The sequence below is a fragment of the Saccostrea echinata genome, unplaced genomic scaffold (genome assembly GCF_033153115.1).
Source record: "Saccostrea echinata isolate AGI-Se365-2 ecotype Australia unplaced genomic scaffold, CSIRO_AGI_Sech_v1 ptg000025l, whole genome shotgun sequence".
Taxonomy (NCBI): domain Eukaryota; kingdom Metazoa; phylum Mollusca; class Bivalvia; order Ostreida; family Ostreidae; genus Saccostrea; species Saccostrea echinata.
In genome coordinates, this window is record NW_026889774.1 from 19,177,587 (window position 1) to 19,192,625 (window position 15,039).

The following is a 15,039-nucleotide window of genomic DNA, read 5'->3' on the forward strand; positions in this document are numbered from 1 at the left end:
ATGCAAGAAAGTGTTATGATATGAGTAATGGGGAAAAGATATAACTTCCTTATAACAGAAATTTCCTCATATCTGAGTTTCTTATAAGCAAGTTTTACTGTAAATACTTGTAAAATTGTTTTTATTTTTCAGCTGTACATGTGTATTTTTAATGATCTTCATTAACTTTCTTGGAAATGTCAAGCATAGTCATTCTGTGAGTCGTAAAGATCATTCTAATTTGTATACTTTAATAAACATTTTACTGATGGGTATATAAACTTTGTCTCCCATGAAGGTTTAAAAAAATACGTAAATGTCATCTTCCAATAGAAAACAACTTTGTATCATGTGACATGATTTTTAAATATGAAATCTGTCTCTTTCACATGGAAATAATGTAATAAAAAATTAGGCTTTACTGAAGAAAAACATTTTGGGGGTTGAAAGAATATGTATACATTTAGTACTAAATCCTTCAGACATCTGTGATCTGTGTACAAATCATTTTCACTTCTGATAAAGACACTATGATGTCATACTCAAACATGTTTCCTGAGAAAATTTAATTAAGAATTGATTCTATTGCACATTAGTCTTCCACTAATAAATTTTAGCATAATATATCAAGGACAAATTGGATGTTTAATATAACTGTTCTGACATAAGATTTCATCATTAAAAGACGAATATCAGATCTTAATGTTTAATACAATTTTTTTTTTTCACAAAGAAAATAGAAAAATTGTTCAGATGCAAACAAGAATTTAAAATTATTGCATAATATAAATATCTAATAAAACATGTCAAGAAGAGTCAATTTTTTTTTAAATAAAAAAGAATTTCTGCAGATGGAAAACAAAATTTTCCTAAGAAAAAAATTAGTGGACAATCATACTTTAAAAGAGAAACTGAAAAGAAATAGTGAAATTTCAGAAATTTTTTTTTACTTTCAAATATGCACCTATTCCAATTGAAATTAAACTGATCCTGACTTGAATAATATGAAATGGAAATGTTTACCGATTTCACACACACAGACACACCCTCACACAAAAACCAACTACATTGCTTAGCTGTAATATGGTTTACAATTAATTGAACATATAGACTTAATTGATTTTCCTTGAGAACTACAGTAGATACAGTAATTTAATGATTTTTTCAAATTTCGCATTAATTTTGATATTAAATGTGATTGACTAATTTATTAATATTTGTAAATGAAAAAGGGTTATCTTTCTTTGCTTCCTCTTAACAAACCACATGATCTCTCCTTTAATAGATCTGGACAATTTCCATTTATGGAAGTCAAGAACAATAACTGTAAACTTAAAATACACAGAAAAAACAAGGTGGAATTCTTTCTGACCAATCACCTAACCACATTTAGACAAACCAATGAGAATATAAATAAAACACATAGTTTTAAACATTTTTGCTCAAAAGATTTTTAGAACAAATTTTTTTTTATAAATTTTAAGCATATTTAGGAATAATACATCATATATAACAATTCTACGGTGAACAAACATGACTTGAAAGCTTAGAATAAATTCTAAGTCGATTTAAAATCTGTCACTTTGGAGTAACAATCCCAATAATTTAACTTTAAAATTAAATAAATTTGTTATAAAGAAATTTGATATAAATACAACAGATTTTTAGTTTTCAGAGCCTTGCATGAAGATGTTTTGATACTGGTTATATTATAATTATATAAACAAATCTCAGATCAGTGAAATGTACTTTTTATTAATGTAAATTTTGTTCCCCATAAATTTCATCTGGAAGGTGAAGCATCAGATTATTGAAATTTGGATTTAAGAGGCTGGACTATTTCCTAATGCAACTAAAATTGTCTGCTCCACTCGTGTACTGCTATCTATAATTTAAATTATACACAAGTATTAAGTCTAAATACAAATCTATACAAACATAAAATACCATTTGAGCAGGGCAGTTGACAAAGTTATTGTTCTTAATGGCTTCCTCTCTCATCTGCCTCACGTTGTTGAGGGTGAAGACACATGTGACGTGATGAGCGCTGACGATTGCCTGAATGAGATCTCGACTGTTCTGAAACATTGTCATCATTTGACTGGTCTGGGAGTGCATCGTGTTCTTTTGCATTTGTTCAATGATTCGAGCCTTTTCCTTCTTTGGAACTCGACCAAATCGCACAGCTGTTCAAAAAATATGTACATGCAAGTCTTTTACATTTCCTATATATCATTTTTTTTTCAAATATTTAAAATGCAAACATTTACATTTCAAAATTAATGAATATTTTGTTTTCAGTAAATATCATTAATTTGGGGTATTCTATACATGCCTATATGCTGGGAAATTTTAAGTAGACTAGCAATTTACTTAACTGGTACAAGTATTTGTAAAATTAAATGAAAAAAAATAAATGGTTATGATAATCATTCTGTTCTCACCATCACGAGACATTCCAACAGCTATGCATTTCTTCAATCTGAATACAAATGAAAAATAGAGTTACTTATATAGTTATCACAAATTAAGCAACAATCAAATTTGAGTCCTTTACAGTGTCTTTTTCCAAGTACAATTTGTCATGGATGGCATTTGACCCCATACCCCCCTCAACACAGAAATTGACCACTTCCCCCTGCTTTACTTACCTGCAGTATTGGCAGCGGTTCCTATTCACCCTCATTATATTGCACTGTTGATTTTTTAAACATGGTCGGTATTGTATTTTTTGCTGAATACTGCGACGGAAAAATCCCTGTAGAATAATGAATCTTAGAGAAAATAGACGTAATACTTTAGAATTATGTACTTAAATTTGCTGAATATTGCAATTGAAAACCCTTGGAAAATATTTATACATGTATACCAGAGTACCAAATATTACTGAGCAAAATGTATCCAAAAGAATGGTATCATGACAAAATTATACAATACATATCATATCATGAAGGAGGCTTATTGATTTACACCTAATTTATTTTATGAAGTCTGTTCAAAATAGCATCAAAGTTGTCTGATCTAAAACAGTTTATCATAAGTTTTTTTGTTCCTCAACATGGATTCATGCTTCATTAATCTGTGCAAATATCCGATAATCATCATCATGTTCTTGCTGTTTCATCCATGAAAGGGGGCATTCTCTAATTTTCACAGCACTACTCCAAAGAAAACTATATAACTTTCATACTGTTTTAAATGGCATTACTTTCTGGTAATAGTCTTGGATTATATTATTATACTCATGTTGCCTTGCCACTTTAAGCTACTTGCTGTCCACAGAAATATAGATGTAAGGCAAATGAAATTTTCTAGTGCATTGACATTTCAGTCAGAGGCCAAATATATATATTCCTAGAACTAATTGCTTGGTTTTAATAATTTTTAAGAAAAGTTTATTAAAATATCGCATTCAATACAGAATAAACCTATGTGGATTACTCACAGGGGACAATTTCTGTGAAAATGGAACTTAATCTTTGAAATCAATACTTGTATAAATAAGAGATAAATCACATATACAGTTGGTACATGTACATCGCTGATGGATGGAAGTTTCTAAAAATCTACTGATAAAATTTCTGAAACACTGCAATGCTGCAATTAGTATTACATTATCTACATATGAAGTATCTCCAGAAAGTCAGACACTTTGTAGAATTCTATTCCATTCTATTTGCAAAGCATTGAAATTTCACATACAGGTAAGTTTACAGGAAATGACCTTGACATTTCAGTACCGGACACCCACCTTGCATCCTTCGCAGGCGTGAACGCCATAGTGAAATCCACTAGCTTTGTCTCCACAAACTCGACATAGCACAGTGTCCCCGTCAAACTCTACAACAGAAAAATTATTACTCTATATAAAATTTTCTCAGATACCGACCAGTAGAATATTTCTTAAATCAGTTGAACATATTCTAGCTAGTTTGATTCTTCCAATACATGTAGTAATGGAATTCATATTTTTGTAATCTAAAAGCAGATTTAAACCAAAGGAGCAGTTATTTCTAATACCAAGAATGTAGTTCAGGACTTTTTTTCAAAAACAACTCAAGAATGGTTACTCTTTCACAGTTCATTTTGCCAAGAGTGATAACTATAACATTCTAAGACCAACAAAATTAAGTCAGACTCACTGTCTTTCATATACCCTCTGCCAAATGCTAATATTTGTCTTTCAGGTCAAAGGTAAAGGTCAAGTGTGGTTCATGACACAATGTGTTATGCCGATTCATCCATTTCCTGTAAACCATTGGCTTGGCATAGTCTCGGCACACTATACAAATGCTTTAACTTGACTTTTGGTCATAAAACTCATTCCCCAGAGGTGCATCAACTGACAGGCTTTGATGATTCTATATCTCACAATCTGCACAATATTATCCTGACATCATGTGACTTTTACACATAGCTATAGAATTCCAAAATGAGGTCCCAATGACCTACTTTTGGATCGTGACATACCTCCCCTAAAGGTGCATCCACTCACAAGAATTATTGGCTCTATGTATCAGTGAGCAAAACAAGATCCAGACATATTTTGACTTTGTATAGCAGTAAAATTCCAAAATGAGGTCACCATAATCTACTCACAGGTTGCAAACACACCTCCTCAAGATGCATCAACTGACCAAATTGAAAGTCCTAAATCTCACAGTTAGTAAGATATTACCTAGCCATGATTTGAAATGCAAGGCCATGCATATACTATAAATGTATTTTTTCAACAGGTCATAATTCCGCAGAATCACAATTTCTGTTCCATCTGCAGGTAGAAAATTATGCCGATTTCCTGATTTGCAATGGAAAGTCTTAAATGCAATTAAAGTACGCTGTTAATGAATTTCCTCTGAAAATCTCTGACTATGTACCTAGCATAAAATAATCTCAATCATGCTGAAAATTACGTCTCCAGTATTTAAAAAATGTTGTCACCAAGTGACCAACTTCTAAGCACCCCCCCACCCAGCACCTGTACAAATTTGATGATTCTAGGTTTTACCTGCTCAAAATATGATCCAGACATGATTTGACTATGTATAGCCATAAAATTCCAAAATCAAGTTGACATAACCTTCTATTAGGCCAATCCATATCTTTCTAACCCCCCCCCCCCCTCTACACACATTCCCAAGATGCATCAAGGGAAGTGACAAAGTTTGAAACGCAGCTAGGTTAAGGACGCCCATGAAATATACGCCTTATATATATTCAGAGAAAATGAATAGAATTTTAATTTTTTTTTAACATCAAAATTTTTTATGAATGTGCATTGTGGTGTTTGCACTTGTATATATCGGGTCTCTGCCGAGTTCGGCCAAAGCGACATCGCTTACATCAGCTGTTTGTCACGTGACAGGTTTAAAATTAGAACATATATGTACTACTACAAAGATCCTAAAAGTTCAACAATATACGGGTATCTTTCCCCTATAAAATTTATTCTGTTTTGTTTAAGACAAATTTCTTAACATGAAAAGTGCTGGGAGCAACTTCCTCATGCTTGGGAATTGTGTAAAATTTAACCGTCTTTCTATAAACTCCAGACATAGATGTAATACGCACTGGAATAATGTTACATTACGGAATAAATAAACAATGCACAACCAGCTCCCAGCACTTTTCAGAATAGTAGGAATAATAGCTACACGTGTTTAAAAATTCAGAATTTATAGTAAAGCGGATATCGTTGAACTTTTGATATTTTCGAGGGGCTGGACCCTTCATTCTAGGACATTACTGTACAAATGTGCTCCCTACAGCTATATATAAGGTCTACACATTATGAATTTAGTTTGGCAATCAAATGTGGATTAATATATTTTAGAATATGCATTTATTTTAGTCCAATTAAGCTTGTTTAGTATTTATTTAAATTTTTACAAGCTACACACTGTGTACTAAATATATCTGCAAGGTTTGACCAAATTCTGTGCAGCGCTTTAAGAGGAGTTGCGCTGACAAACTGTTCATCTCTATATTCAAGATATGGCCAAAAATCTAAGTTGAAAAGTGCCGAAATTCCCAGTAAAAATAAAATAATCGGAATTTCCTGGTAATATGCACATCAACACATTGTGTCCTAAATATCTGCAAAGTTTGACCAAATTCTGTGCAGCGGTTTATGAGGAGTTGCGCTGACAAAAAAACAGGACTGACGGACTGACTGACACACTGACTGACTGACTGACTGACAGACGGGTCAAAAACATTATACCCCCCGCAACTTGTTGCGTGGGGTATAAATATGATTTGAACATTATTTGACTATATGAGGGTGCCATGGCTTACTTTTAGGACATGACACACATCCTACCTTGAGATGCATCAAATGACTAAGTTTGATTGGCCTAGGCTTCACGGCTTTGAAAGACATGACCATACACAAATTGATAGACATACCATTCAAAGCTAGAAGTGATTACCATATGCTTATTTTATAATTTTTTCTCCAAATTCACAAAACATTAAGCCATTTTCTTGCATCATAACATAAACATTTGGAGTACCATATTGATTGATTCAGCATTTGTGGATGGAACTTTTTTTTTTTTGGTGATTAAATGATTTTGACAGCTGTACCCCTGCTGATCTCCAGGCTTTTCACAATTTTCCCTACACATACACATAAACCTTTTGACCCCAAATTAAGGTAGAATCCTAATCCTTGGGGTTATGTTTTAAAAACACTAAAATCTACAACATGTGGGAGTGCTTGATATTAATTTAAAATTAAAGGTAATAGTCATTTCGTTATTGAGAAGATATGAAAATGGTGAAGATAATGAACAGTGATAGATCTTAAAAAAAAAACAGACTAAACAAAACAACTACAAACAATACAAATCTGTGAACAGGGCATGAAACAATGACCCCACAAACTCCAGAGGAGGGATTTTAGGAGGAGTAAGCATCCCCATCGGCTGGTCAACCTTTATGTATTGATCAGGTAGACGGAATATTCTGCAGTCATATTTAGCACATGTCTAAAAACAAAGGCCTTATGTTTTGGTCAAAATACAACCCAATGATAGGATCTGGTGATTCTTCCTGAACAAAAGTTGAAAAGTATATCATTTGTATTCTTTGACATCACAGAACCTGAACGTGTGACGCACTGTTCTATCAAACAAAGAAAAGCAGAATTCTAAACATTTTTTTTTCAAATGTATAGGCAAATGTATACCACATTAAAAAAAAATCCTTTTTGAAAAACATTTGACAGATTTTTTTAGCTTTTCTAACAACTTCTCAAATTCAACATGTATATGAAAGTATTGTTTTGACAAGTCCATGTTTGAAATCTTGTAAAAAATTGATTTTACCTGATTCTTCACTGCATTTCCCTAATCCTCTCATCTGATTCAAAAGTTTGATTAAATTGAACATTTTCACTACACTTTCTGTTCTACCAAATTTCAAAAACTTATTATGCACTCCAAAATAATGACATTTTTTTGCTCATCAACACTTGGGCAAAATATACACACAGGTAGCAGAATGGTAGTCGTGGTACACAATAGTCTCCAGTCTACAGAAATGAGGTGGTAAGATTTCCTAGGTGATAATAAGACTGCTAATGAATATGACGTTAGGCAAGGAAAAAAATTGGGACAATGATAATGAATTTCCATGGCAACGAAACATCAATGACAACAACTTTTTGACCGAAAACATAGTCAGACATGAATTTTTTCTATTGAAAGCATATTATAAGCATATTTATGTAACTCACACCAACTGGCTTGTATAATACAAGGAATCTGGTCTCATATCAATATTGTCTAATTTCTAACAGGTCATTCTTGAGTTCTATTCAAAAAAGTTGGGAATACATCTCAAATTCTAAACCGTGGAAAAATGCAGCTGTTATTTGGAAATTTGATTTTTCTCCCAATTAATTTTCAACTTTTATCTTTTACAGGAAAAAGGCATGGTAAGAGAGATAGCTTATTACTATATAATAAGATGCACTTCAAAATAACTTTTAATTACATCTTACTGTACATTGCGGATTTGTTTTCATTTGCAATTCATCTTTACGGCTATCATTACAAAGACAGAAGACTGACACTAGAAGGCTGCAACCAGGTGTTTGAAAAACTAACGAAGTCTTTGTGGTCAAGCTCATGAAATCATATTTTTATGTATTTATCCTAAAAATTTTCATTTACACTCAGTAACTAGACTTCATTAATTCAAGTTCAAATTAAATCCATACATTAACTGTAGATCTATGTATTTTTCCCCTTATTGGATTTAATTTTCTGCACACATTTTCCACAGAAATTTGTCACAATGTACACAAATTTCCTTTAAGACATACAAGGGCAGTCCAAGAAATCCAATTTTCTACCAGTCGATTGGACAGAAATAGCAATTCTGCAGAATTATGACCCCGTGGAAAAAAGTACCTTTACAGTATACATGTATAAGACTAGGAACTTAAATAATAGGACCCAAAATTGCACAAAAAATGCATTAAATATAACAAGTGGGTAATGATTTACTGCATTCTTTAAACTCTGACATTGGAATTCCACAACATGCACTTCAATATCATATGCACAACTCTAGAAAATATTGTATATAGTAAAATATACATTGATGTTATGAAAATTTAAGGATTTTCTAGAAAGTCACTTAACAAATGTAAGTCACTCATCAATTTTGTCATTGTTTCCAATGTCATCAACCTTTAAAATTGAACAGTAGGTGATTTCAAGATGGGTTATTCCATACTTTAGTTAGGTTAAACGATATTATTTTCTGTAATGTCAATTAGCTAGTAATGAATATTGAGTAAAAATAAATTTGAAAATCTCAGAATCTAGTTTTTACCCTAGATAGATAATTATTGAGCTAAATTTTACAGCATAATTATATAGTCTCTATTAGAATATCCTATTTCTTGATTTATCAATTGATTTGATGGCAAATAAGTTAACAACAAAGCAGTCATATTGTGTATCAAGATGCCTATTTCCAAGTCATAATGAATGCTCCTTGCCAAAACGTGTACCGCTACATATTGTTATTATAACCTGAAGTGTGAATTCTTGTTTCCTTCTGATTTTACTGAATTGATACATAAAGTTCTATGATATTATACATGTATTGCCATTAATCTTTAAAGTTATAACTGTCACATGATGTAAGCATACCATGTGAGCACCAAACAATATAACTTAAAAGCTTAGAGTAGGAGTGCTAAAAACATTGTTAAGTCTCAGAAAAATAAAATCTAATGGTGGTTGTTTGCATCAAAGAACATAAGCCTGGGCATGTTAATGTTCCGAACTTATGCCAGAAATCCTTTATTAAATGTAGAATATTTTATGAATCTTGTGAATCTATTTTCCAAAACTTCAATCCCTATTGTGGCTCCATCCTAGCCTCAGGGTTCATGGTTTGTACCAACCAGATTCTACACTAAGTGAAGATGCTAATATATTAATGTGACTTGTGGCCCTGCAGTACTTGAGGAGAATTTTTTTTAGATTTTTTCTTTATAAAAATGTTACTCTTGTGGCATCAACCTAGCTTGGGGGTCATGATTTGAACAAACTTGAATCCACATTACATGAGAATGCTTGCATATCAAGTATGGCTTATTGTGGCTCTATTGCACTTGGGAAGAAGATTCTGAAAGATATTTTCTTTGTATTTATAAACATAACTGTGACCTCCATTTGCAGACCAATACTAGTCTGAGGGACCATCTATTGAACAAAACTGAATCTACACTTTATAAGAAAGCTTTTACTTAATTAAGTTGTGTCTTTTCTGACCCAGTGGTTCTTATGAATTTTTTTTTAAAATGACTACCAAATTTTCACTATTTCTTAATTATCTCCCCTGAAAGAGGGTGTGGCTCTTCATTTGAAAATCCTTGAATTCCCTTCACCCACACTTGCTTTGTGGCAGGTTTGGTTGAAATTGCAGCAGCAATTGTTCTGAAGACCAAATTGAAAATGTGAGAAGATAACACACTACTCACAAAAGACAGACAACAATGGACACTCTTCAATCAGAAAAGTTCAACTGAGCCTTTGGCTCAGGTGAGCAAAAAAAAAAAACCAAGAAAGAGGCTCTAATGGTCACCCGAGTATCTTCCACATATTCTGTAAGATATATTGTACCTCCTCTATAACCAATATGCCCCTCTAGTTATTCACAATACACCTCTAATGTTAGTCTTCCACTGGCTAATGAAGATCAAATCACTTACTTTTCCTTGCAACGACCTGACCTTGATTTAAAGTACTAAATCACTTCAGGTCATGGCTTTGACACACCTATGGACATATTATCACTTTGTATAAGTATGAGCATCTAATATTTCTCCATTTCTTATTATCACCCAGTGGATTGTACACTGTAAATGAACAGACCTATAGTCTAAGACATTTTTAGACTCCTAATCTCATCTTATCTGGGTCAGGCATACGTACACGTTTTTCCCAAAAGGATGGGAGCAAGTTGGGGGGGGGGGGGTTAATTTCTTTTTATTTATACATTAGTCCCACCCAACTATGATTTAATCCCTCATCCAAGACAAGAATTTCACAGTTTTGGTACGGGCACATTGCCAATCTTTGCCATGCCAACTATGTTCGAAAGAATTTATAAGATTATTTGCACTTTCTAAGTTTCTATATCATTCTATACATGATCAGAATAGGCAAATGACAGACCTAGGACACAAACACATTGTTCCAGACACTACAAATTTCAAATACAGCTAAACTTCGAAATCTCAAACACGGACATCTCGAACACCCCGGATATGTCGAACTAAGGCCGCGGTCCGGACAAAATTTGCTATATAAATGATTAAAATAAACCCCTCTATGTCGAACATGGTAATGTCGAATACCCTGGTTATCTCAAAGTAAAATTGTGTACCCATTCATAAAAATCACATGCGTTATCTTGAAGTCAGGATAATTTTCCGCTCTCAGACTAATGATCAAGTCCGTTAGGTTAACTGAACGCCCAATTGATAGCATCCACCTGTCTGTCATGCACGGGTTACCTGTATTCCTGTGATCAACAGAAAAAAGTGTGATAATTATATGAGGTGTATGTATGGCTTACCTTGGTTTTAATTATGCAAGCCAAAGGTGATATGTATTAGTCTAATGATTACACGTGGATGAAACGTTAATTGTTTTGTTGCCTGGGTACGTTTATCTTGATAATTGCTATTTATATAATGCTATATGTAATATGTGCACTTTGCTCTAGTTTAAATGCATATCAAACTGAAAACTATAAACATCAAAGTGAAACAAAGTTCTGTAATTTAATGCAATTAAAAATTCATTTTTCCTATATGAGTGTGCAGAATTTACAACCGTCAGTACACACCATCATACGAGCGTGTGTCCTCATGAAAACTTGTGCTTTAGTGCCTTGTGATTCAGCGTTGTTTTGTAGTTAGACAAAAGTGCGCGTTTCTTCTTTTGCATTTGATTTTATTATGGTAAAATAATTTTGTTTTAAATGATTACATATGTATGAACATGTTTTCCAATAAAAAAATGTGTAACTATTTCATTTTCATCATTCTGACAGCAACCAGCTTTAAATTTAAAATGCATAGATGATATCCGCTTATGTATACATGGGGAACGATGCTAGCGCTTGGGTTGGTAGAAGGATTATACAGAAGCGCATATTAAACAAAGTTTAATTTTGTGAATTATAAAGAGGATGTAAAAATCTTTTTATTGCTAAATATACATGTACATGTACTATATTAAAGAAATCGTATACAGAATTTCAAACAAGGAGGAATTTGACATGTTTTTACTATTAAGTACAAGTTCACCGCGCTAAGTTTATTTGAAGTTCATTTGAGTTATAACCCTCGATATGTTGAACCCCCGGATATCTCGAAGTTCATCAACGGTCCCGTCAACTTCGAGATAACGAAGTTTAACTGTATTTCACAGGAGCTCATTGTAGTAGAAACTCTCAAGTTGTCTACACCAAGTGTCACCCTGGGGCTTGAAGAACAGATCCCGAGGATATAAATTTCTCAGTTTTAATTGCTAGAATAGATAATTCAATATAATCCTCAAATGGTCTGAGTGGTAAACATGAAAGAAACATGAACATCAACCTAAGGCCTTAATTCTACATGATGGCCTGGGACATATATTTCAGTAAAAATTTTGGTAAAGAGTTTGTTGCATTCTCAAAATGGATTGCAAGCTCAGTGTTTCAGGAGTCAAGAAAATTATCAGATAAAATTTGCTCTTGAGATTGCTAGTATAATTAAATTTGCATGTTTCTGTCCCAAACCCTCGGGCACTTTAGGGGCTGGGACTATTATATTCTCAGATTTTGTTCCCCTTCACTCATGAAGGCTATGTAGCAAATTTTTAACTGGTTCAACAGTTCACAGGAGAAGCTATATGAACACTTTGTGACAAAGGACAAAAACAAATAGCAACAGGTCACCTGAGTGATTCACGTGACTTGAAATTTTAAACAAATAAATAAATAAAATATTGAGTTTCTGAACCTAATCCATCCAAACTGGCCTCTTTTCCCATTGTTGTCATATTATGCCGAAAGGAATTGTCTGTATATGCTTTCCAGTACACCGCAAGTCAAACCATTTCACCTTTAAATAATCAAAAAAATAGATGAGATATAACAAATGTTGCAACACATGCAAATAGTACAATTCTCTGTTACCCTTGGACTTTCAGTAAGGTGTGACATTCTCAACACTACATAATTAACGTCTCTCAAATGGTGACCTAAAATCTCATTGGTTGCTACCTCATCAATATTCATAATGTAGCAAAAATGCAAGAAAAGAAGAGAAAACACAAAACTGTGGGGTGTTTGATAATTTCTTTCTGAGTGTTGTCTAGTTTGCAAAAATATGCATGCCAAAATAAGAGTTTGTATTTCTATGACATTTATTTAAATTTTGATGTTTCTTTCGATGGCAACAAACAATTCATCGCTTGGAAGCACTTAAGCTGGGAACATATTAGGATCCTGCAAAGCACGTGTAAATTTGGATGATTAGATATTCTCCAATACCTAGGTTGCATATAAGTAAAGCCCGCAGCAAAGTTTTTCAAAGTAAAAGGGGGGAGAGCCTCCAAATAATGACTAAAAAGAAAACAAAAAATTCCTAATCTGCCCAAAATCAAACTTAAAAAAAAAAAAAAAACAAAAAAAAAAAAAAAAAAAACAAGAGGCCCAAGGGCCACATCGCTCACCTGAGCACTGTGGCTAGGAAAAAAGGAAAAATCAGTTTAGTATTGAAAAGCTTAAATGCATAAGTGGTCCCAACCTACCCCTAAAAAGGGAGTGGGGGGGGGGGGGGGTCATGATTTGAACAAACTTGAATCTACACTATATGAGGATGCTTCCGTATAAATATGACAAACCGTGGCTCTGCTGTTCTTGAGATTTTTAAAGATTTTTCCTATATATTCCTATGTAAGACTTTGATCGTTCATTGTGGCCCCGCCCTACCCCCGGGGGTCATGATTTGAACAAACTTGAATCTACACCACCTGAGGATGCTTCCAAATAAATATGACCAATCATAGCTTTGCTGTTCTTGAGAAGAAGATTTTTGAAGATTTTTCCTATATATTCCTATGTAAAACTTTGATCATCCATTGTGGACCCACCCTATCCCTGGGGGTCAAGATTTGTACAAACTTGAATCTACACTATATGAGGATGCTTCCAAATAAATATGACCAATCATAGCTTTGCTGTTCTTGAGAAGAAGATTTTTGAAGATTTTTCCTATGTATACCTAAGTTAAACATTGATCGTCCATTGTGGCCCCACCCTACCCCCGGGGGTCATGATTTGTACAAACTTGAATCTACACCACCTGTGGATGCTTCCAAATAAATATGACCAATCATAGCTTTGCTGTTCTTGAGAAGAAGATTTTTGAAGATTTTTCCTATATATTCCTATGTAAAACTTTGATCGTCCATTGTGGCCCCACCCTATCCCCGGGGGTCATGATTTGAACAAACTTGAATCTACACTACCTGACAATAATTCCACATGAGTTTCATCTTTCCTGGCCCACTGGTTCTTGAGAAGAAGATTTTTCAATAATGCCATTAATTTTTTGCTATTTCGTAATTATCTCCCCTTGGAGGAGGGCGTGGCCCTTCATTTGAACAAACTTGAAACCCCTTCACCCAAGGATACTTTGTGCCAAGTTTGATTGAAATTGGCCCAGTAGTTCTGGAGAAGAAGATGAAAATGTGAAAAGTTTACGACAACAACGACGCCGACGCCGACGACAGACAACGGACAAATTTTGATCAGAAAAGCTCACTTGAGCCTTCGGCTCAGGTGAGCTAAAAAAGCATAATTTAACATCTATTTAGAGTTGATCTACCAACACCATATGAAATATCTCTCAGTTAACATTTTAATACATATATCCCCCCCCCTCCCCGAAAATTTGTTTCTTCTCCTGCCTAAAGTTGTATGCTACTATTTAACTACAAATTAATGTCTATAATACAATAGCGTGGTCTGATCATTATTTTTTGAATTTTGAGTAGAAAGTTGGTCAAGTTACATAGGACGACAAACTAAAATTTACACAGCTTTTTATTCATGGGTGAAATATACATGGAATACATTCAGGCAAACGTGAACGAGTGTAGCAAGGAACCAATGACAGTGTTTCTTACTGTAAAGAGGTGGAGCTTAAGTCATCTTTGTTTGTCAACAACCATCAAAAGTTGCTGGTGTTATTAATTTCTTACCAATGAGAATCTAGATCACCATTTGACCGACAGTAATTATCAAGTGTCTTGAATGCCATGCCCTACTGAAAGTCCAAGGCTAACAGAGATCTGTACTATGTTTAACCATGTCTGTAATGAGACTGTAGCTCTACTGGTTTGATCTTTCTTTGAAAGATGAAAAAGATATATGACTTCATTGGACATTTTTTCTTCCAATTTAATTCGCTTCAAAAATATACTGTTTCAATTAATTCAAACCAATCAATATAAAAGAATGATAAAAGAATTA

At 33.5% G+C, this 15,039-nt stretch overlaps 1 protein-coding gene across 1 annotated transcript in view; it reads right to left on the bottom strand.

The window, feature by feature from the left end:
* LOC133192095 (uncharacterized) overlaps positions 1-15,039 on the bottom strand; it is a 37,059-nt gene that overhangs the window by 13,672 nt on the left and 8,348 nt on the right. Inside the window, exons 3-7 of the mRNA XM_061327948.1 lie at positions 12,521-12,622; positions 3,731-3,819; positions 2,631-2,737; positions 2,424-2,461; positions 1,927-2,165 (exon numbers count right to left, since the gene is read on the bottom strand). Coding sequence (XP_061183932.1) covers positions 1,927-2,165; positions 2,424-2,461; positions 2,631-2,737; positions 3,731-3,819; positions 12,521-12,560 — 513 coding nt within the window. The 5' untranslated portion in view covers positions 12,561-12,622. The remainder of the gene's footprint in view (positions 1-1,926; positions 2,166-2,423; positions 2,462-2,630; positions 2,738-3,730; positions 3,820-12,520; positions 12,623-15,039) is intronic.